The 24,339-nt window shown below is 41.2% G+C and overlaps 2 protein-coding genes across 3 annotated transcripts in view; both read left to right on the top strand.

Annotated features, from left to right (window-relative positions):
• The window catches only part of tmem259 (transmembrane protein 259), a 354,282-nt gene that overhangs the window by 35,180 nt on the left and 294,763 nt on the right, over positions 1-24,339 (top strand). The window lies entirely within an intron of this gene.
• Positions 11,641-24,339, top strand: part of trmt13 (tRNA methyltransferase 13 homolog) — a 30,477-nt gene continuing 17,778 nt past the window's right edge. Inside the window, exons 1-5 of one of the 2 annotated variants that reach the window (XM_080723683.1) lie at positions 11,641-11,759; positions 14,870-14,919; positions 16,018-16,084; positions 18,890-18,949; positions 21,810-21,879. In XM_080723683.1, the coding sequence (XP_080579809.1) occupies positions 11,658-11,759; positions 14,870-14,919; positions 16,018-16,084; positions 18,890-18,949; positions 21,810-21,879 (349 nt within the window). In that variant the 5' untranslated portion in view covers positions 11,641-11,657. The remainder of the gene's footprint in view (positions 11,760-14,869; positions 14,920-16,017; positions 16,085-18,889; positions 18,950-21,809; positions 21,880-24,339) is intronic. The other variant, XM_080723684.1, reaches the window with a different exon arrangement.

The raw sequence follows: 24,339 nt of genomic DNA, 5'->3' as shown, positions 1-24,339 counted from the left end.
CATTATAATAGAATATTTAGGGCTGGGATGCGATTAAAAATGTTAATCTAATTAATTACAGGTTCTGTGATGAATTAATCGCATTTTAATCGCACACCGATATTTGACCTGAGAAGCATTTTTTTCAAGTAAAACACATTTTGTTGTACGTGTGAATCAACAAGTGAGTTTTTTAAATCTAAATTTCGCATCCACTGGGCCAAGCAAAGCGCTCTGATCGGCTACTTCTCCCTTTGCGTTTGTTTTCTCTTCTTGGTTGGTGCATCGCTATGATCGGTATGCCCGAAACTGAAGGTTCTGTGGTGCAAAAACTAAGTGCGATTAAAATGCGTAAATTGTTTTAACCTCGTTAATTTTCTGTAATGAATTAATCGCAATTAATCAATTCAAGTCCCAGCCCTGATAATATGACCAACTTTTTTGTTGTTTGATTTGACTTCTCACAACAGATCACAGCTAAACCAGCAACACATTGGCAGTGAAAGCAAACAACTCTGAACACAAACTATTATATTATTATATTATACAAACAACTCTGTCCACAAACTATTACAGACTTTTTTTTTTTTTTTGCATTGTAATCCATGGCGCAGCAAGGAATCACACAGCAGGTTGTTAATGAACGTGTCATAGACTATGATGTCATAGACTATGATGCAAATTTTGACAGGAATGTCAAAAAGGTATTTATTCGACACATCTGTGCAGTATTGGAGTACAGTTCATATTTGGCCTACTATAGCAACCATAAATTAAAAACAAACATTGTTAATTTCCATGTGTTTTGTAAAGCTCCAGGGAGCCACTATAGGGAGGGATCTATGAGCCTTTATTAGACCCCCGGTTTGGGCATTTCTCTCAAAATGTTGAGAGACCAAATGTAGCAGTAACCCTAACAATCATTCTACAGCCAGCTGGGAGATGAGTGCAGGAGCAGCTGAAGCCTTCAGTGTGTGATGTACACTCCAGTTAACCTGGCTAGGAGCCTTCAGTGTGTGATGTACACTCCATTCAACCTGGCTAGGAGCCTTCAGTGTGTGATGTACACTCCATTCAACCTGGCTAGGAGCAGCTGAAGCCTTCAGTGTGTGATGTACACTCCAGTCAACCTGGCTAGGAGCCTTCAGTGTGTGATGTACACTCCATTCAACCTGGCTAGGAGCCTTCAGTGTGTGATGTACACTCCATTCAACCTGGCTAGGAGCCTTCAGTGTGTGATGTACACTCCATTCAACCTGGCTAGGAGCCTTCAGTGTGTGATGTACACTCCATTCAACCTGGCTAGGAGCCTTCAGTGTGTGATGTACACTCCATTCAACCTGGCTAGGAGCCTTCAGTGTGTGATGTACACTCCATTCAACCTGGCTAGGAGCAGCTGAAGCCTTCAGTGTGTGATGTACACTCCATTCAACCTGGCTAGGAGCCTTCAGTGTGTGATGTACACTCCATTCAACCTGGCTAGGAGCCTTCAGTGTGTGATGTACACTCCATTCAACCTGGCTAGGAGCCTTCAGTGTGTGATGTACACTCCATTCAACCTGGCTAGGAGCCTTCAGTGTGTGATGTACACTCCATTCAACCTGGCTAGGAGCCTTCAGTGTGTGATGTACACTCCATTCAACCTGGCTAGGAGCCTTCAGTGTGTGATGTACACTCCATTCAACCTGGCTAGGAGCCTTCAGTGTGTGATGTACACTCCATTCAACCTGGCTAGGAGCCTTCAGTGTGTGATGTACACTCCATTCAACCTGGCTAGGAGCCTTCAGTGTGTGATGTACACTCCATTCAACCTGGCTAGGAGCCTTCAGTGTGTGATGTACACTCCATTCAACCTGGCTAGGAGCAGCTGAAGCCTTCAGTGTGTGATGTACACTCCAGTCAACCTGGCTAGGAGCCTTCAGTGTGTGATGTACACTCCAGTCAACCTGGCTAGGAGCCTTCAGTGTGTGATGTACACTCCATTCAACCTGGCTAGGAGCCTTCAGTGTGTGATGTACACTCCAGTCAACCTGGCTAGGAGCAGCTGGAGCCTTCAGTGTGTGATGTACACTCCATTCAACCTGGCTAGGAGCAGCTGGAGCCTTCAGTGTGTGATGTACACTCCAGTCAACCTGGCTAGGAGCCTTCAGTGTGTGATGTACACTCCAGTCAACCTGGCTAGGAGCCTTCAGTGTGTGATGTACACTCCATTCAACCTGGCTAGGAGCCTTCAGTGTGTGATGTACACTCCAGTCAACCTGGCTAGGAGCCTTCAGTGTGTGATGTACACTCCATTCAACCTGGCTAGGAGCCTTCAGTGTGTGATGTACACTCCAGTCAACCTGGCTAGGAGCAAAGATGCTGAAGAACACGTGGGAGAAGACCAGACCCCCACAGCAGGTCTAGAGTGGATGTTGTCTGCCTGCCCCCCTGCCAAGACGCTCCTCCCTCACATCAGAGCAGGGGTCTTCTTTATATGAACAACTTGAACCCTAGCGTCCATGTTCTGAGAACTTTAGCCAACAATAGCAGATCTACAAGCTCACAAAGGTTTGGTGTAGAGGGGAAAACGATCAGACTAAGTACAGATTAAAAGGTCAAGTTTATTAGGCAATGACGGTTCAAGTAGTTAAATATCTGAAAACACAAATTGACATGAATCCAAATTACACTGATGATTGTGCTGTCAAACAATGAAACTATATGGAATCTATGAACAGGTTGTGGGGGTCCCTGCTTCATCTCTCTCTCTCAGCTAAGGGGTCCCTGCTTCATCTCTCTCTCGGCTAAGGGGTCCCTGCTTCATCTCTCTCTCAACTAAGGGGTCCCTGCTTCATCTCTCTCAACTAAGGGGTCCCTGCTTCATCTTTCTCTCAACTAAGGGGTCCCTGCTTTATCTCTCTCTCAACTAAGGGGTCCTTGGCCTGATGCTATAGAGTGGCATGTTACAAGCCAGCAGCTGAGACCATCTTTTGGAGGCCTAAACCTCTAACCCTATGGAAGGTCAAGGGTGGGCCAATTGTTCCCAATCTCTCATTGGCCTGTTGGCTGATGGTGTCCTCAGTGATGATGATGATGATGAGAAGGAATTGAGATGGAAGACACTGTCCAGTGAAATTGTTCTTTGATAACTTATGGACATCAAAATTCCACATAGGTTTTGTGTAGCTTGCAGCGTGTCGCTGGTTCGATCCCCGAGCCCGTCCACATTTACTGCGTGTCGACACTCCCCATCTCTCTCCCCGTTTCCTGTCAGTCTACTGTCCTGTCAATAAAGACCTGTCAGTCTACTGTCCTGTCAATAAAGACCTGTCAGTCTACTGTCCTGTCAATAAAGACATAAAAACCCCAAAACATATCTGGGGAGAAAAGAGTTGCCACCTGAACCCAGTTGACCTGGGCAACAAGATTAAATCCTGACACTAGACACCATTAGTGTACTAAAAACATGTGGTGTGACCTTAGAATTATTGTACAAAGAGAATTATATACAGTAGATGTGATTTGAATATTTTCTGCAATTCTGTTGCAGTTTCTGCCCTGAAGTATAGTGTCAAAATGTGCTTGAACCTTAATAATAATCACTTGAGTGGGTGCAAATTATGTGGGGAAAATGTGTTGATTTGCCTCAACTCAAGGACCAGTATGCCCCATGAGTAGATCTGGAATGAGCAGATTTGGCTTGGGCACTGATCAACTCAGTGATTAAAAAAACATGTTTTTCATGAATATCTCGAAAAGTAAAGGTTTTAGGGCATATGTTTGTTTAGAACACTAATATAAATGTGGTGTTTCCGCATCTTTTGAGTCCTAAGTTGACTCTGTGCGACCTCTAGGACCCGAGATACACAATTCCCAGGCTTAAAAGTGGGCGTGGCCGTTTCAGGCATTTCGCCTAGGTATTTTTTGGGGCTCCTTCCATTTTTTAGTTTTTCAGGCCCTAAACGAACAGAAAAACATTGGCTCAAATGTTCATCATGATTTGTAGCCTTGACCCCATATCTGCCCCAAACTGACCAGACTAGTGTGCTTGTAGTGTAGGAGCCTTTATAGTCCAGTCATTTTAGGCCAAAGTTAGGCTAAACAAATTGCAATAGTAGCAAACTCAACTGATTTTGTATCCTCAATATGTCCTTAGTGAGAGAAAAAAAGTCCCAAGGAATCCCACCAGGGCAAAGTTTTGAAAACGACCTACCTACCTTCACTTACTATATACACTACAATATAAAGGAAAAAACGACTGAAAGAAAATCTGCTTTAAGTGGGATATGAGGGGTCAAACTAGGGGTTTTTAATTATTCTGAATCCATTGCAATCATTTGTTTTGCACGAAAAACATTCCTTGGGCAAGAAATGGCCACTCAAAACGATGGTTTAGTGATGAGTCATCAATTTTCACAGTCTTTTGGGGTCCGTTTTTAGCCCAAGGAATGTTTTTCATGCAAAACAAATGCTTGCAATGGATTCAGAATAATTAAAAACCCCTAGTTTGACCCCTCACATCCCACTTAAAGCAGATTTTTTTTTTTTCAGTCATTTTTTCCCTTTAAGGTAGGTAGGTCGTTTTCAAAACTTTGCCCCGATGGGATTCCTTGGGACTTTTTTTTCCCTCACTAAGGACATAATGAGGATACAGAATCAGTTGAGTTTGCTACTATTGCAATTTGTTTGAGGTTTTTTCATATAATGACTGGACTATTATGGGCTTGCAGGTTGTAGAGCATCGCAGCGGAAGTGGATTCCTGGGGTCACTTAATATTCCCCATTCATTTTCGCCATAGACTTTTACAAAAATATTTATAACAATTATGTTAAGCCTCGAACCAAGCCATCCAGGATGGAGGTGAATCATGATCATATAGCCTTTGATCCTATGTGAAAACATATTTGAATTAAGGCTGGGACTTTAACTGATTAATTGCGATTAATTAATTACAGAAAATTAACGCGATTAAAAAAATTAACGCATTTTAATCGCACTTAGTTTTTGCACCACATAACCTTCAGTTTCGGGCATACCGATCACGATCATAGTGATGCACCAACCAAGAAGAGAAAACAAACGCAAAGCGAGAAGTAGCCGATCAGAGCGCTTTGCTTGGCCCAGTGGATGCGAAATTTAGATTTAAAAAACTCACTTGTTGATTCACTCGTACAACAAAATGTGTTTTACTTGAAAAACAAATGCTTCTCAGGTCAAATATTGATGTGCGATTAAAATGCGATTAATTGCGATTAATTAATCACAGAGTCTGTAATTAATTAGATTAAAAGTTTTAATCGCATCCCAGCCCTAATTTTAATATTACATTATTTGATATACTACATTTAATAACTACCCTTTGTTTAGCGATTTTCAAAATATTCTTTTCATAGAAAAAAAAGGTTATATGATTCACCTCCATCCTGGATGGCTTGGTTCGAGGCTTAACATAATTGTTATAAATATATTTGTAAAAGTCTATGGCGAATATGAATGGGGAATATTAAGTGACCCCAGGAATCCACTTCCGCTGCGATGCTCTGTTGGAAGAACCTTTATTTGTCACGGAGACATTCCTGACACAACACATTCTGATCAGATCGTCTCGACCCAAACCAAAACACGGCTACTTTACTTCCCCCCCGCATTTCATCTGTGAAATAGAATTTCATTTGCGACATCTTTTTCTTCTCTGTTCTCTCCCCGGCAGACAGACAGGATGGATGGATGGAATCCGCGGCTCCACTCAGACCAACACACAACCCGTGGTGCCAATGGGACTGAATGGGACTGGCATGGCTGTGTGGCTGCTTCGCACACACACACACACACACACACACACACACACACACACACACACACACACACACACGCACCTAGAAAAGCAGCAGCTCTGAACGCTAGCAGCAGTGATTGTGGATGCTCATCTACTTCATGTACGTTATTAAACCAATATCAACATCGTAATAGACTATTTACCTACAGTAGGCCTACCTCCCCTTTCTACTGTTCTCTTTATTTAATACTATTATTAATCGTTATTATTATTAAACGTGATCTGATCGGGACAGGAATGAAAATCACCAGGAGGGGGAATCATTCCAGACCAGTTCATCAAACCACAGAAATAAACAGTGATACTTTTACTTTATTAGCAGTTTGGGAGGAAAAAAACACAGGAAAGTGAGGTCTTCGAACTGCGAACATTATAAAATTATTGATTGATTGATTGATTGAAGACTTTATTAGAAGAAGTTTGCATAGGAAAAGGTACAGTTTCATGACGGTACAGTTCACTGGTACAAGGTCTACTAAAAGGAGATCCATGAAAAGACTAAGCTTATTTCCACTGGAAACCATTGAAGTATCTCATATAACATAGATATATTATATAGATATATTATACATTATATAATAATAAACATGATATCAAATATAATATCAAAATGGAAAAAACTTATTTTTTCGGGAGCGGGAGGTGAACGGGAGTGATTTTGACCAGGAGCGGGACAGGACGGGATTTATTTTATTTTATTACTCTGGTCCAGGATTTGGACGGGACAGGATTTGTTCTGTGGGAGTGGGACGTGACACCTTGTCATCCTCTAAATCAAACCACCACAGTGGAAATAACTCCTGATCTCTGAAGTCTGTTCATGCTGCAGTTTGACAGTGAAAAGCTGAACCGCCCTCATCCTCTGCTTCACCCGGAACGGGAGGCTCTCTCCATTCCGACATGCCGCCACTCCTACAGTGACTTCTTATTGTGTGAGTGGCGACACTCCCATGGGCCTAAGGTTTAGGGTTAGGAGAGATGCACCCGTCCTGAACTGAATACATGACCGTCATGTTTCCTCCTCAACCTCCCGTCCAGTGAGGTTTTCATAGTGCAACGGTTTGAGCTACAAACGTCAGATTTCAATAATAAAGTGCTTCCCCAAGTCTCCTTTTACTCACAAATGACGCCGTTCAACGATAATTACACGGTGCTCCCGGATTGTTTAATACAAAGCATTTTTATCCTTGTATTTCCTGAATTTCCCCCTCTAGTGGAGAGTAGCGTCATCGCATCATCTCCGCAAGACCGATGGCTTTTAGTTTCTCAATCAGAATAGAATGATTTACGGTGTCAAATGCCTTCTGGAGGTCCATCATGACCATGCCGCTATATTTGCCGTCATCCGCTTCGCGTTTGATTTGGTCAGTCAAATAGAGAAGGCATGTGTCAGTGGAATGAGATTTTCTGAATCCAGATTGGAACTCGTAAATCAGATTATTCTCATCGAGATATCTTGCTATCTGTTCGTAGACTATTTTCTCCATGACTTTGGATATGGAGCTAAGAATGGAAACGGGACGGTAGTTTCCAGGGTCTAGTTTGCTACACAGCACTATACAAACCGAACCTCATCTTCTGCTTCGCCAGGTCGGGAAGAGAAGAGATCTCACCTTGTGCTTGTGGTGTAGTTCATCAACATATGATATAAATATGATATAAATATGATATAAATATGTTGGTAGTTCATCAACATATGATATAAATATGATATAAATATGTTGGTAGTTCATCAACATATGATATAAATATGATATAAATATGTTGGTAGTTCATCAACATATGATATAAATATGATATAAATATGATATAAATATGTTGGTAGTTCATCAACATATGATATAAATATGATATAAATATGATACAAATATGATATAAATATGTTGGTAGTTCATCAACATATGATATAAATATGATATAAATATGTTGGTAGTTCATCAACATATGATATAAATATGATATAAATATGTTGGTAGTTCATCAACATATGATATAAATATGATATAAATATGTTGGTAGTTCATCAACATGTATGATATAAAATGGTCTCCCTGCATCAATTCGCTTTGACACAACAGCTGATTATGTTGACAGCAAGAACATTCACTTTTACCTGCAAAAAAACGTTTTTGTGGGAAAAAAAGCATGTTTTCCACAGCACTTAGGCCATGGCTACACGGAGCTGGATATTTCATATATCCCGGTTTTTCAGATATCCACATAGAAAAATATCTAGGTCCACACGACAAAGATATCTAGGTCTAACAGGCACATACACAGTAAAGTCTTCAGAGATATCCGGGTTCCCTGCACAGATCCAGTGAATCGGATATTTTTCAATCTCTCCACTAATTTATCTGGTTTAAAAAATATCCAGCTTCGCGGCCGAAATATCCAGCTTCATGTGGCTGCAAGCCCCAACAGCACAAAAAAATGTCTAGATTCGTAAATATCCAGTTCCGTGTAGCCATGGCCTTAAAGGAGTAGTTCACTCCCAAAATTACTTTTTTCCTATTGATTACTCACACCATGGAGACTTGAGTAACATAATAGTTTTAGTTTTTTTGTCACATTCCTAAGAAAAAAAAATAGATTATTGTAAATTTACCCCCATTGATTCCGGATGGGGACCCGAATGCATTTGGGTCCCCATGCATCCGAAATCAATGGGGGTAAATGTACTATAATCGCTTTTTTTGTCTTTAATAGGAATGCAAAAAATACAAAACAATATTATTGAACTCAAGTCTCATATAGCATGAGTAATCAATAAAAAAAAATTAAAAAAAAACATTTTGGGGGTGAACTACTCCTTTAAGGGGAAATTATAATGGTCACATGACCACAAATGTGTTCCATTCCCTAGATACAGTTCTCAGTTTACCCCACTATATTATATGGTATTTCTATATTACAGTATTGATACTTTTACTTAAGTAAAGGGGCACTCTGATAAATAGGATGTCTTGTTTAAACATGTAATATTTAGTTTAATATCAAGGCAATCTTAAAATGTATAATGAACTCAAATGTCTAATCTTCATATAGCCTGATCACGTCACAGCATCACCCTCTGTGTTTCCTGAGGTTGCATTTACACAGCTGGTAGGCTAGCTGTCACTGCTTCGGCTATGAGGTGTTCTTTAGGCCATAAAGATTGTCTGATTGGATCAGACCTGTTGATGAGTAGCCTATTCTTCCTGTCCTTTGATGCTTTGATTGATCAATGTGTATTGTGTTGTGGCATGGGCAGCTGTTGTCTGTCAAGGTGTCACATATACTGTAGGGTACTGTAGGCCTATATAACTCACTGTATATTGACATGAAGACACAGTATTCTGCGGTTCCACCGCTGAGGTGAGGTCAGGCCTGTGTGCTCTGACTTGCCATTCCTGGACTATGCTGTTGCCTGCCTGAATAAAGCTGCTGGAAACATACTACCTCATCATCTCTGGATTCCATGTTCTTTTATATTTTAGTAAAGGTTCTATCTTTCTTTAATTTGTATTTAGTCTGAATTTCTTATTCATCACACTCCACCACTTTTCAACCTATCTTCATATAATAGGTCCTCACTAATGTTCATGATAAAATATCACAATTTTTTTCTACTCAGTTTGGGTCTCATAGGAGAGCTGTGGGTGGGTCAAATCCTTCTACCGGTGACATCATCAATGGGAAATGCAAGCTAATAGAAACTGCAGGCTTTCTACTCCTGAAAAAGTTGCAATGTTAAAGTGGAAGCCATTGTTCTCGTGATAATAAAAATCCATTTTTTATTTTTTCAAAAATATTGTTATTGAGACCCAGACTGAATAGAATTTTTTTTTTTGCTATTTTATTATGAACATTAGTGAGGACCTATTATATGAAGACAGGTTGAAAAGTGGTGAACTACTCCTTTAAGTCCTCCCCTGCCCCTTCTTTGTATATACTTACTTACTTACTGTTTAGACTCTTTTTTTTGTTCTCTCATTTTTATTTTCTTTACTTATCTACTGCATAGTACACACATGCCATTTCTCAGCATTTTTACAGCCATCCCACAGACCTCACCCGAAAGTTGCGGGGGTTTTCTCACTCGGTAAAAGTCGCACGGAGAATTCTAAGCGCAGTGAATGCAGCTGCTCTGCTCCTCCACTCTCTCTCCCCTCTACACATACACACATGCACACATACACACATACACACTCTCTCTCCCCTCTACACATACACACATGCAGGCGACGCAGCGAGACGGAGAGCCCTACAGACGGCTGCGATGCTTTCTCGCTTTGATCTGCGGGGCTGGGGATCGCGCCGCCCCCGCGGTGGAGAAACACACTCGCTCCGGGACAAAACGCCGGGCGATATTTCACAAAGATGAGCACAATCCAGCTCTTTCCTCCCGCGAGCGCATGCACGAAAGAGCCCACGCGCAATAATTTCATGGGTTACTACACGTAGACTATATCCACTTGTCTTGAACCCTAATATCCCCATATTCTGAGGAGGACTTTAGAAGAGATAGGGCGGTTTGCACTAACACTACCAACACTACTCTACTAGAGGGAAGAATACCAGTAGCCCAGTGGTTCTCAACTTGTGGGTCGGGACCCCCAGGGGGGTCCCCAAATTATTTTGTGGGGGTCGCCATGATTAACTTAATGTGCAACATTGTTTTCTCACTCAACAGTAAACAAACCAACATAAAGTTTAAGTGTATAGAGGGTATCTGCACATTTATAAAGTGACAATTTAAGGACTTTTTAATAGCTCTAAAATGACAAATTAAACATTGGCCAAATTGTCAAGTAGGCCTATTAGAGGCAGACATTGTGAAAATAGCAGATCTACATGCTCTAATGTATCTGCTATTTTCACAGTAGAACCGTGTTATAGCCTACAAATGTTGCCTGAACTCTTATCCCCAGTTAAAATATGATTATTTTGGGCGCAGTCTGAAAAGGTTGAGAACCACTTAAGTAGCCTACTGATGAGAGTTTTAAATGTTTGACAAATACAAAGTGCTGTCAAACAAGTCTATGGAGCTATCTATGACATCTATTAAGATTTCATTTGCAACAGAATTTTGATACAATATGTAGTGGGGGTCCTGCTTCATCTCCCTTTAGCTAAGGGGTCCTTGACTTGAAAACATCTTCTTGCCTGCAGTGCCTGCCTGGCAAACAGCCAGTAGCCACAAATCACAATATAAAAATAGAAATGATTGCCCAGGATATTTTATCAGCTGCTATAGTAACAACAACAACAACAATAATTATTATAATAATTATAATTAATTAAGAATATGTTTAAAATGGGACGTTGGTTTGTCTGGAGCCCTGCATAGCAGCAGTGTTCACTGTTCAGCCTGTAGGTTAGCTGCACTTCATCAACCATTCCAGCCCAAGGACCGCAGGTAAAAAAATAAATAAATAAACCATAGAAACCCGGGAAAAACAAAGAAAAACCCGAAAAAACCCGATTTTTTCGCCCACGCGGGCTTTGCCCGCGTGGGCATGAGGGTACCCCCGAGCCCCCCCCCAAATGTCTCACTCCTAACTTTTTCTGAAACTTGGCAGCCCTGGTACTGTGTTCTATTCGTCTGTCATTCAATGTTATATGAGATACTTAAATGGTTTCCTGTGGAAATAAACTTAGTCTTTTCATGGATCTCCTTTTAGTAGACCTTGTACCAGTGAACTGTACCGTCATGAAACTGTACCTTTTCCTATGCAAACTGACAATAAAGTCTTCAATCAATCAATCAATCAAAGTAAAACATTAGAGTACTTTAGTCCTGCCTGTCAGATCATCTCAGGGTATAAAAGTACCTTATGTACAGACCGGAAGCGGAAGCTGGTCCTGGGGTCCAACATGGCGGCGCTGAGGTGCAGTTTCTTCGTGCAGAAGAAGAATCGTTTCTGTAAGATGATCCCCAAGCGGGGGCGCGCCTACTGCGGCGAGCACGCGCATCAGGTGAGCGCACGCGCGTGCTCGCGTCTAATAAAGTAAACGTGGTTACCATGGCAACCCGTTGAGTTGTCATTTAGTTTAGTTAGTGTCTTAGCTTTAGCCTCGATGCTAACCTGCTAACAACATGCTGCTGACTGTCAACACACAGTACTCAAATGTTTTTACTTGAGTAAAAGTATCAATACTGCCATGTGGAAATACTCTGTTGCAAGTTAACGCCTGGAATTCAAAATGTACTTGAGTAAAAGTACGAAAGTATTTGGATCAAAGTGTTCTTATAAAGTACAAAATGTTTCAAAACATGAAAATAATGTGCGATGCGACGCATTGTGAGCTTGTAGATCGGCTATTTAGAAACAGCCTAGCTATAAAGTAGGGCTAAAGTGGATTAATGTATGTTTTATAATATAATCTAGAAGTGGATTAATGTATGTTTTATAATGTAATCTAGTAACTAAAGTGTTCTAATAAATGTAGTGGAGTAAAAGTAGGACAATATTTGGATCTGAGATGTAGTGGAGTAGAAGTAAAAAAAGGAAATTGGAAATACTCTAGTACAAGTATCTCAAAATTGTACTTAAGTACAGTGCTTGAGTAAATCTACTTAGTTACTTTGTACCACTGGGTGTCAACCTGTGGGTCAGCCAGGGGGTCCCTGGCTGAATATCACATCAAGGTCCTTTATTTATTTATTGTTTATTCTTTATTCAGCATTTGAGTCACTGTTTGATGTCAGTCAGTTCATCAAAAGCTAGGGTATGGCAAAGATGGGAGTCCTCATGGAAAAGAGGCATTACATTTTGGATAACACGGTTTATTGTGAAAATAGCAGATCTACAAGCTCACAACGCCTCGCAGCCTCGCGCTGCGAGGCGTTGTGAGCTTGTAGATCTGCTATTTCCACAATGTCTGAAAAAACGAGTTTTGTCAAGTTTTTTACACAGGTTTCTAGGGTTTCTTGGGCTGGATATGGCAGCCTGGAACGGTTGTTCAAGTGCAGCTAAACTTGGCATGTTAGTAAACGTGCCACAATTAACAATAATGCATTGCACCTGTGCAGCTGACCTGCGGAACCTGGGAATATACCATTCTGTCAAGAAAGATGGGGAGAATATAATTATAATACCTTGTTAAAGTGACCATTATGTTACATTTTGCATTTGTAGTTATTTTACTGTAATTTAACAACATAATAACCAGCACAGATAGACAAAGATACATTCATGGATTTATTGCGACCGTAAGGTCGCATTTACTACCAAAACCTCCACCGGCTGTCCGTCTGTCAGTCAGTCACACGTCACACTTTTTCCCTGCTCATATCTCCACAACCGTTGCCCCCATCCATGCCAAATTTTGCACACATACTCCTTGCCTGCCAAACTACAACCTCCACCCATCAATTCTCACAAGGCCCTCTTCTAGCGCCACCTTGAGGCCGATTCTTGCAAAACACAGTTTTGGACACTGCTCCTACAATTTTTGCCCTAAAATCACGCAAATTGGTACACAGTATGTCTACACTCATCTCTTCAACATGGATCTCTCCCATTTAGCGCCACCTTCAGGCCAATTTCTTATTTGGACACTGCTCCTACAATTTTTGCCCTAAAATCACGCAAATCGCTACACAGTATGTCTACACTCATCTCTTCAACATGGATCTGTCCCATTTAGCGCCACCTTCTGGAAGATTTCTTATGACACTTTTCTGGACACTACTCCTACAGATTTGCCCCTAAAATCACGCAAATCGCTACACAGTATGTCTACACTCATGTCATCAACATGGATCTGTCCCATATAGCGCCCCCATCAGGCCGTTTTTTCCACATACATTTTGGGACACTGCTCCTACACATTTTGCCCTAAAAACACGCTAATCGGTACACACTTGCTCTACACTCATGTCATCAACATGGATCTCTCCCATTTTGCCCCACCTTCTGGCCGATTTTTTTCTACAGCCCTCTTTGTGTATACATGTGACCTGACGGTCGCTTATCTCCCGATTAGGGAGTCTTACTGGTATTTAAAAGTAACTTTTATTTTCCCCCCTGGACCCAGGGTATGGCAGCTGCATACCCCTGCCATACCCAATTGACGCCCCTGGTTTGATGACATTTAACCTCCCAAAATGTTTAGTTGGATAAAGGTTTGTCCAGGATTCCATGCTGTACTGATGAGGCATAGGAGAGAGAACAGGACAATCTGAAAGGCAGAATTTTAACTGTTAACATGGTACCAGTGTAACATGGACCAGTGTAACATGGACCAGTGTAACATGGACCAGTGTAACATGGGACCAGTCCATTTGGTCTCCCGTAAGGTTTCATTTTACACTCTATAAGGGTCCATTTGGTTACCAACTCTCCATCATTTAGCTGGGGACCACCTGGGACCCCCTCATGATTATCTTAATGTCAGGGTTCCCACGGTCATGAAATTCCTGGAAATATTTTTAAATTCGAAAAATATTTTTTCCAGTACTGGAAAAGTTTTGGAATTGATCAAGGGTTGATTTTTGCAAGTTGACTCGACTCAGTAAAAAGTTGAGTTGAAGTCGACTTTATCCTTTGATGACGTCATCACATCACACACGACCCCCCAATTATTTTGGGGGGTCCCCAGATGAACTTAATGTGCAACATTGTTTTCTCTCTCAACTGTAAACAAACCAACATAAAGTTTAAGTGTATAGAGGGTATCTGCACATTTCTAAAGTGACAATTTAAGGACTTTTTAATACATCTAAAATGACAAATTAAACATTGTCCAAATTGTCAAATATATTAGAGGCAGAAATTGTGAAAATAGCAGATCTACATGCTCACAATAGAACGTTTTTTTTTTCTTTCTTTTTTTTTCAACTTCGACTTTCAACTTTCTCTGGTGAGAGTCGACTTGCGTAATGAAGTCAACTGAGTCGACTTGTCGACTTTTTTATTAATGCCCTATGAAGTAATAAGACATTCATTTACAGAAAAACTAAACGTTGTGACATGAAGCGTGTTTTATTCTCAACTGTTTTATTTGTGTGTGTGTGTGTGTGTGTGTGTGTGTGTGTGTGTGTGTGTGTTGTGTGTGTGTGTGTGCGTGTGCGTGTGTGTTAGGAGGAGGGGAACATCACAGAAAGAATCCCATGTCCCCTGGATCCTAAACAGTAAGTTTATTAATATAAATTAGATTCTTCTCTTCTATTTACAGTTTGCGACTATTTGCGTACACAATGCCTTGTCGGCCGCCGCTTGTGATTGGCTGGAGGTAGGGAGCGCTCCGTGGCTTGTGATTGGCTGGAGGTAGGGAGCGCTCCGCGGCTTGTGATTGGCTGGAGCTAGGGAGCGCTCCGTGGGGATGAAGATTTACGATTCTGTCGCTCAGATTTAATAATAATAAATAATAATAAACTTTATTTGTAGAGCACCTTTCATGACATGAAATGCAACTCAAAGTGCTTTACAGAGCATGAAATGAAGCACAAGTGCTTAACAGAGAAAAATTAATACAATAAAACAGAAAAATAAAAACCTAAAACATTGAAGAACAATTTCAGAACTGTGTACGTCAATAGCATCAAAGGGATTTAAAAATTCAGCTAAAAGCAAGAGTATAGAAATGGGTCTTGAGCTGTGCTTTAAAGCTATCCACAGAGGCTGCCTGTCTTAGGTGTAGTGGGAGTTTATTCCAAGCTGTCGGTCCGTAGAAGCAGAAAGCTGCTTCACCATATTTTTTATGTCATTGTTGGCGCCTCAAGTAGGTCTGCACTAGAGGTCCTGAGTGGGCGGTTTGGAACGTATCTATGCAGGCAGTCATAGAGGTACGAAGGTGCCAGACCATTTAGAGCTTTATAAACAAGTAAAATAATTTTAAAATCAATCCTAAAAACAACCGGGAGCCAGTGTAGCGATGCTAAGACTGGAGTAATATGTTCTCTTATCTTAGGGAGCCAGTGTATTGACTCTAAGACTGGAGTAATATGTTCTCTCATCTTAGTTTTAGTTAAAACAATTTACAACGTCTTAACGACGCTGAGTCGTGTCAAGCGGACCACGCAACACTCAACCTTTGCTCGCCGGTTTCTCACGTTAATCAAGGTCGCCTGAGACGGCGCGCCTCCGTCATCTCCACCGAAAACAAGCGCTCCCTTAGGAGGCATTGTGAATGAAAATAATAATAGCTTACAGTACGGTCTGTAAACATCAGTATTATTAACACATAGTATTATTAATAGCATTATTATTGTTTTATTGATTATTTACAGTACTGTCTATAAAGATCAACTTTCCAAACACCTGAAGAAATGCAACTCCAGAGAGAAACCAAAACCGGTATGTGTTTGTCAATGTATTTAATGTATTGAAGTAATGTAATGCTGTTGATGTACTGATTTATTACCCGGCTGTTGGTCAAGCAGGCAGAGTAACCACTGGGCCAGATGCTGATACAACATGTCTGTCTCCATTGAAGTGCATGGTAGTCCAGTCTGTCTCCATTGAAGTGCATGGTAATCCAGACTCACAGATATATGTCTCCATTGAAGTGCATGGTAGTCCAGACTGTCTCCATTGAAGTGCATGGTAGTCCAGACTCACAGATATATGTCTGTCTCCATTGAAGTGCATGGTAGTCCAGTCTGTCTCCATTGAAGTGCATGGTAGTCCAGACTGTCTCCATTGAAGTGCATGGTAGTCAGTATCACAGATATATGTCTCCATTGAAGTGCATGGTAGTCAGTATCACAGATATATGTCTCCATTGAAGTGCATGGTAGTCAGTATCACAGATATATGTCTGTCTCCATTGAAGTGCATGGGAGTCAGTATCACAGATATGTGTCTGTCTCCATTGAAGTGCATGGTAGTCAGTATCACAGATATATGTCTCCATTGAAGTGCATGGTAGTCAGTATCACAGATATATGTCTGTCTCCATTGAAGTGCATGGTAGTCAGTATCACAGATATATGTCTCCATTGAAGTGCATGGTAGTCAGTATCACAGATATATGTCTCCATTGAAGTGCATGGTAGTCAGTATCACAGATATATGTCTCCATTGAAGTGCATGGTAGTCAGTATCACAGATATATGTCTGTCTCCATTGAAGTGCATGGTAGTCAGTATCACAGATATATGTCTCCATTGAAGTGCATGGTAGTCCAGACTCACAGATATGTATCAGTATCTGCCCAGTGGGAAATGCGAATGGCCTTTATAATAATGTAATCTCCATGTGTCAGGTGTATTCTATAGAATACATTATAATAATGTAATCTCCATGTGTCCAGGTGTATTATATAAATGGTAAATGGTGCATTTATATAGCGCTTTTATCCAAAGTGCTTTACAAAGATTGTGCATTACATTCACCCATTCACACACACATTCATACACCGGTGGCGGAGGAAGCCATGCAAGGCACCAACCTGCTCACCAGGAGCAACAAAGGGTTCAGAGTCTTGCTCAAGGACTCTTCCACATTAACTCAGGGGGAGCCCGGATTCGAACTGGGAACCCTTCGTGCTCTAATAACGGTTTCTCTACCCCTGAGTTATGTCGCCCCCAGGGGCGGCATAAAATACAGGGGTTGACACTGAGGTCTCAGAGGCACTTGCCCGTTGGGCAAGTACAGGTCATGTTCTACTTGCCCAAAGGTCATGCCCACTTGCCTGAAAAGTAAACCGTCCATTATAAAATGATAGGTACGATTTTAATTACCGCTCAATTTAACACTTATTTCTTTACTTTCTGGGGCTGTGCGATAACAATGTCATACTGTACCTCAATACTGTACCTCATACTGTACCTCATACTGTACCTCAATACTTACAAATCCAACTACCTACATACCGTAGCTATGGTTGAATGTGTCTATGGTTTCACACTTGTTATTTTACCTTTTTAAGTGTAGCAACAGCAAAAGCAGCACATTACAGGTAAACAGTGCTTTTATTTTACATTCCACAGACCAGAAGACAGAGTGCTCTGACCACGTTCAGGTGTTTAGACAGATATCTGGTGTTGTGTTCATAGACGTTCAGGTGTTTAGACAGATATCTGGTGTTGTGTTCATAGACGTTCAGGTGTTTAGACAGATATCTGGTGGTGTGTTTATAGACGTTCAGGTGTTTAGACAGATATCTGGTGGTGTGTTTATAGACGTTCAGGTGTTTAGACAGATATCTGGTGGTGTGTTTATAGACGTTCAGGTGTTTAGACAGATATCTGGTGGTGTGTTTATAGACGTTCAGGTGTTTAGACAGATATCTGGTGGTGTGTTTATAGACGTTCAGGTGTTTAGACAGATATCTGGTGGTGTGTTTATATACGTTCAGGTGTTTAGACAGATATCTGGTGTTGTGTTTATATACGTTCAGGTGTTTAGACAGATATCTGGTGTTGTGTTTATATACGTTCAGGTGTTTAGACAGATATCTGGTGTTGTGTTTATATACGTTCAGGTGTTTAGACAGATATCTGGTGTTGTGTTTATAGACGTTCAGGTGTTTAGACAGATATCTGGTGGTGTGTTTATAGACGTTCAGGTGTTTAGACAGATATCTGGTGTTGTGTTCATAGACGTTCAGGTGTTTAGACAGATATCTGGTGTTGTGTTTATAGACGTTCAGGTGTTTAGACAGATATCTGGTGTTGTGTTTATAGACGTTCAGGTGTTTAGACAGATATCTGGTGGTGTGTTTATAGACGTTCAGGTGTTTAGACAGATATCTGGTGTTGTGTTTATATACGTTCAGGTGTTTAGACAGATATCTGGTGTTGTGTTTATATACGTTCAGGTGTTTAGACAGATATCTGGTGTTGTGTTTATATACGTTCAGGTGTTTAGACAGATATCTGGTGTTGTGTTTATAGACGTTCAGGTGTTTAGACAGATATCTGGTGTTGTGTTTATATACGTTCAGGTGTTTAGACAGATATCTGGTGTTGTGTTCATAGACGGTTGTGTCCCCGTTCAAATGAGCTCTTGCCCGGTTGTGTCAACCTGAAAGCACACTCCACCTGCCCTACCATTTTATTTACCTGTGTATTATGTAATTCCAGGTGTATTAAATATAATAATAATAATGATGTAATTCCAGGTGTATTAAATATAATAATAATAATGTAATTCCAGGTGTATTATGTAGAAGACATCAACGGTGGTTCTGCAGATGAAGACTCCTCTGATGAACAGGTCATTATTATCATGTTATTATCATGTTCTGGTTCTGAGCTACAGACCCATAATGGTCTATTTGGTTCATAACTAACTATCTATCATTTAGCTGGGGTCTGGGGACCCCCTGGAACTCCCTCAAGGACCCCACTTTGAGAACCAATCCTACTCACCAGTGGTGGAAAAAGTACAGCATCAACGTTCTAATGTAGACATACTGTGTTACAACTTATAAGTACAGTATCAACATTCTAATGTAGACATACTGTGTTACAACTTATAAGTACAGTATTAACATTCTAATGTAGACATACTGTGTTACAACTTATAAGTACAGTATTAACATTCTAATGTAGACATACTGTGTTACAACTTATAAGTACAGTATTAACATTCTAATGTAGACATACTGTGTTACAACTTACAAGTAGATGTCTGGAATAAAACATGTAGTGGAATAAGTAAAGGTACAAAAGTATTGGTGTCAAAATAAACTTAAGTACTAAAAGTAAAAGTTCTCAGTAATCATAATAACAGTTTCCAAATGTATACAAAAAATTAAATCCTTTAAAAATAGCAGCTTCTACAAGCTCACAACACGTCACTTTGTGAGTTTGTAGATTGGCTATTTTCATACAGCCATCATGTCATAAATGTAGTGGAGTAGAAGTAAAAGTATTGAGAATTTGAAATACTCCTAAGTAAATGTACTTTACACCACTGCTACACACTGTGTGTGCATGTATGAAAGCACAACAGCAACGTTTATTTCTGACTAGTCAAACATAGATAGATAGATACCTTTATTATCCCAAGGGGGAAATTCAGTAAAAATGTTTGTTGCCTAATGACAGTGTTATGGTGATGCATCCCTCCTTTCTATTCCATCTAACCAGTGAGTGAATGACAACCGTTATTGTTAGCACTTAGCTATCATTAGCATGCGACAAGTAAGCCTACTATTGCCAAACAGCGGTAAACTACGTGATTCAAACCCGTCGCTGAGGCACTGCTTTTATCCACAGCCTAAATCTTCTAATTGTACAAACCAGTAGCAAATATACTAAGGAGGGGCAAAGACGCAGTCAGCTCAGAATCAGAGGCTGCTGACTGACTGACTGACTGACTGACTGACTGACTGACTGACTGACTGACTGACTGTGTGTGTGACTGACTGACTGACTGACTGACTGACTGACTGACTGACTGACTGACTGACTGACTGACTGACTGTGTGTGTGTGTGTGTGTGTGACTGACTGACTGACTGACTGACTGACTGACTGACTGTGTGTGTGTGTGTGTGTGTGTGTGTGTGTGTGTGTGTGTGTGTGTGTGTGTGTGTGTGTGTGTGTGTGTGTGTGTGTGTGTGTGTGTGTGTGTGTGTGTGTGACTGACTGACTGACTGTGTGTGTGACTGACTGACTGACTGACTGACTGACTGACTGACTGACTGTGTGTGTGACTGACTGACTGACTGACTGACTGACTGACTGACTGACTGACTGACTGACTGACTGACTGACTGACTGACTGACTGACTGACTGACTGCCTGACTGCCTGACTGACTGACTGACTGACTGACTGACTGACTGACTGACTGACTGACTGTGTGACTGACTGACTGACTGACTGACTGACTGACTGACTGACTGACTGACTGACTGACTGACTGTGTGACTGACTGACTGACTGACTGACTGACTGACTGACTGACTGACTGTGTGACTGACTGACTGACTGACTGACTGACTGTGTGTGTGACTGACTGACTGACTGACTGACTGACTGACTGACTGAGTGACTGTGTGTGTGACTGACTGACTGTGTGACTGACTGACTGTGTGACTGACTGACTGACTGACTGACTGAGTGACTGTGTGTGTGACTGACTGACTGTGTGTGTGTGTGACTGACTGACTGACTGACTGACTGACTGACTGACTGACTGACTGACTGTGTGACTGACTGTGTGACTGACTGTGTGACTGACTGTGTGACTGACTGACTGACTGACTGTGTGACTGACTGACTGACTGACTGTGTGACTGACTGACTGACTGACTGACTGACTGACTGACTGACTGACTGACTGTGTGACTGACTGACTGACTGACTGTGTGACTGACTGACTGACTGACTGACTGACTGTGTGTGTGACTGACTGACTGACTGACTGACTGACTGACTGACTGACTGACTGACTGACTGACTGACTGACTGACTGACTGACTGACTGTGTGTGTGTGTGACTGACTGACTGTGTGACTGACTGACTGACTGACTGTGTGACTGACTGACTGACTGACTGACTGACTGACTGTGTGACTGACTGACTGACTGACTGACTGACTGACTGACTGACTGTGTGACTGACTGACTGACTGACTGACTGACTGACTGTGTGACTGACTGACTGACTGACTGTGTGACTGACTGACTGACTGACTGTGTGACTGACTGACTGACTGACTGACTGACTGACTGACTGACTGACTGAATGAGAGAGGGGAGGGGGAGAAACTAGATATATACATCTCCTTCCAACCGTATGTAAGCGAGAGAAGTTAGAACGCTATGCTTCACATGAGTGCTACATTGTTGTGGGGGGAAAAAAATCTTTAAAAAAAAAGAGAAAATCATACAGTGGCGGCCGGTTTTGAAGGAGCGGCGGGCCGCCGCTGTTTAATGCATGTAGGGGAAACACTGTGTTATTATCATGTTATTATCATATTATTATATTATTATCATATTATTGGGTCTACAGATGAAGACTGCTCTGATGAACAGGTCATTGTTAGCATGTTTTCACAATGCTACCGCGTTACTGTGAGGTCATTGAATCGTCCCACAACTAATGTATTATGTCCATATATAGACCTGTCTGTCAGAGCGCAGCAGGGAGGAGCTTGAGGCGTTGTTGGACAAACTGAAGAAAGCAGTTCAAGGTAATTATGACATCATCTTTGCATCACCATGATGTCATCATGACATCATCTCTATTATCTGTATCCCAGCGTGGAACACAACGCTTTTCAAAAGTGGAAAGACAAAATATAATACTTTATATTTATATATATACTTTATATTTATATATATACTTTATATTTATATATATACTTTATATGGCCCCAGCCTTGAAGCCTCAAAAAGTCTAGTGTCTCCCTCGTTCCATAGGGATAACCCTTTGGAGCGACGGTTAAGATATTGGACTTCCACGCAGGAGCAGGGGCGTAGCCAGAAATTCTGGGCCCCTGGACCAGGAATCTGTATGGGCCCCACCACGCTAGCGGAGAACCGGCCAACCGGCAACACTTTGTTACTGTTTGAATGACAGGTCTCACAATGATACCGTAGCCCTGATTGCCTCAGCACATTTATTCCTGCATAATAGGGGAGACACAGACACACTCACACAGAGGGGGGAATCATCACGTGTTCTATCCGTCTGTCATTCAATGTTATATGAGCTACTTCAATGGTTTCCTGTGTAAATAAGCCAAGTGCTTTCCTAGATCTCCTTTTAGTTGACTTTGTACCAGTGAACTGTACCCTCATGAAACTGTACCTTTTTCTATGCAACCTTCTAATAGTCTTCAATCAATCAATCGACAAAGGAATGTACTTTTTGCGGTCACATGATCTACTGAAGTATATGACACCCAGGAGAACAAGGGAGAAACTGGTCACTCATACCTTAGGGAAGACTACCATCTAGTGGCCAAAAACAGAATGAGAAGATGTTTTCGTCAATGGCAGTAAATAACTGTTAGTGTCTATATAAATATGTTTGCTTTATTCTTATTTAATGATAGATTATAAAAATGATTCCTGAATAGCTTTTGCAGGGTACACATCTGACTTTAGGAGGGGCACACAAGTTTTGTTTTGGTTATTATTCCCAATCCCAGGGCATAAGAAAAAGAAAGAAAACCCCTACTGTACATTGACATAGCGATGACCATATAAAGGACAACTGAAACTACTTCAAGAGTCAAAAATGTTTATTAGCAGAACAGAACACCAACTATCAGTGGTGATCAACTCAAATATTTGTTTTCTTATGTATCGATACAGAAAACTCTGTTACAAGTATAAGCCTGGAATTAAAAAAATAAAAAATAAAAGTACAAAAGTATTGGTACCAAAGTGTACTTAAAGTACCAAAAAGGAAAGTACCCATTGTGCAGAATGTCCTGTTTCACAAGCTTAAATGTACAAATTAACTAGTTTTCAAATAATTGTAGTGGAGTACAATAATTGCCTTTGAAATGTAGTGTGGTTCTGAAATGTATTGGCTCTAAAATGCCCACCGGCGGGTCTTCTGGTTGGCAAAATCATCCATTAGATCATTAAAGTTCAATGTTTTAGCCAACTCGCTTTCGATGGAAAGCCTTGCCAGGCTGTTGAGCCGTTCCTGGCTCATAGTTGATCGCAGGTAGTTTTTAACAAGTTTTAATTTGCTAAATGCGCGTTCACCACCTGCAACAGTGACAGGCAAGGTGCAGAAGATGCGCAGTGCGACACACACATCTTTAAAGATGTTCACCAGCTGGGTCTTGTAGATGGCATTGAGGAGCTCAAGAGGGGACAGAGAGGGTGGAAATGTCTCCTTATATATCGTGCGCAGGTGAAGCATTTCGTTTACAAATTCCTTGGAAAGATCACTGGAGTATTTTTTTTGGAGTGTCTGGCATGCTGTCATCATTTCCTCTTCGGACATATCTGTCAGATTCAGAAGGGGTGAAAATGTTTGGCATATGTTTGCAGTGCTCTGGAATCTTGCTTTTAACTGGGAGATAATGCTATCCATTGCCACATAGAATATTTTATTTCTGAAAGTGTGTGCTGGACTCTCTGCTGCAGGTTCATCTTGCTCTTGCATACTCTCATCAGGCATGCGTTTCCTTTTCTTGGTACGTTTCGCTTCACAGGTAAATTTAGCAGGGATCTTCATTGATTTTGCCACTGTTTTGGCCTCTGAGAGCAGCGAGTCCCATTTGTCTCTAATTCCCTGCATTTCTTTATGCAGTCTGTTTATGTTTGCAGCTTGTCTGTCAAGAGAAATATCTCCTTCCTGAAGAATCTTGCTGCGATTCTCAATACACTGAAGGACCTTGACCCACACAGTCAGAAGGACAACAGCATCGAAGGACTGGAAATATTTTGAAAGACCGCTGACCTCAGAACTGGCTTCATCTGTCAGATTGCATTCTGTTAATACACATTCCAGTGCCTTAATGATAGAGGGCAAGCGTCTAGCCACAACTTTAACAGCAGCAATGCGTGCACTCCATCGAGTCTCAGAGAGGGAATGGAGAGAGCACCCCGTCTTACTCTTCAATATTTGCCATCGCTCTGGGCTAGCACTGAAGAAGTTGTATAGTCGATTAACGCAACCAAAAAAT

Source organism: Nannobrachium achirus (assembly GCF_963921795.1).
Source record: "Nannobrachium achirus genome assembly, chromosome: 1".
Taxonomy (NCBI): Eukaryota; Metazoa; Chordata; class Actinopteri; order Myctophiformes; family Myctophidae; genus Nannobrachium; species Nannobrachium achirus.
Note: the sequence above shows the minus strand (reverse complement) of the source record. Positions and strands in the feature narration are given on the sequence as shown.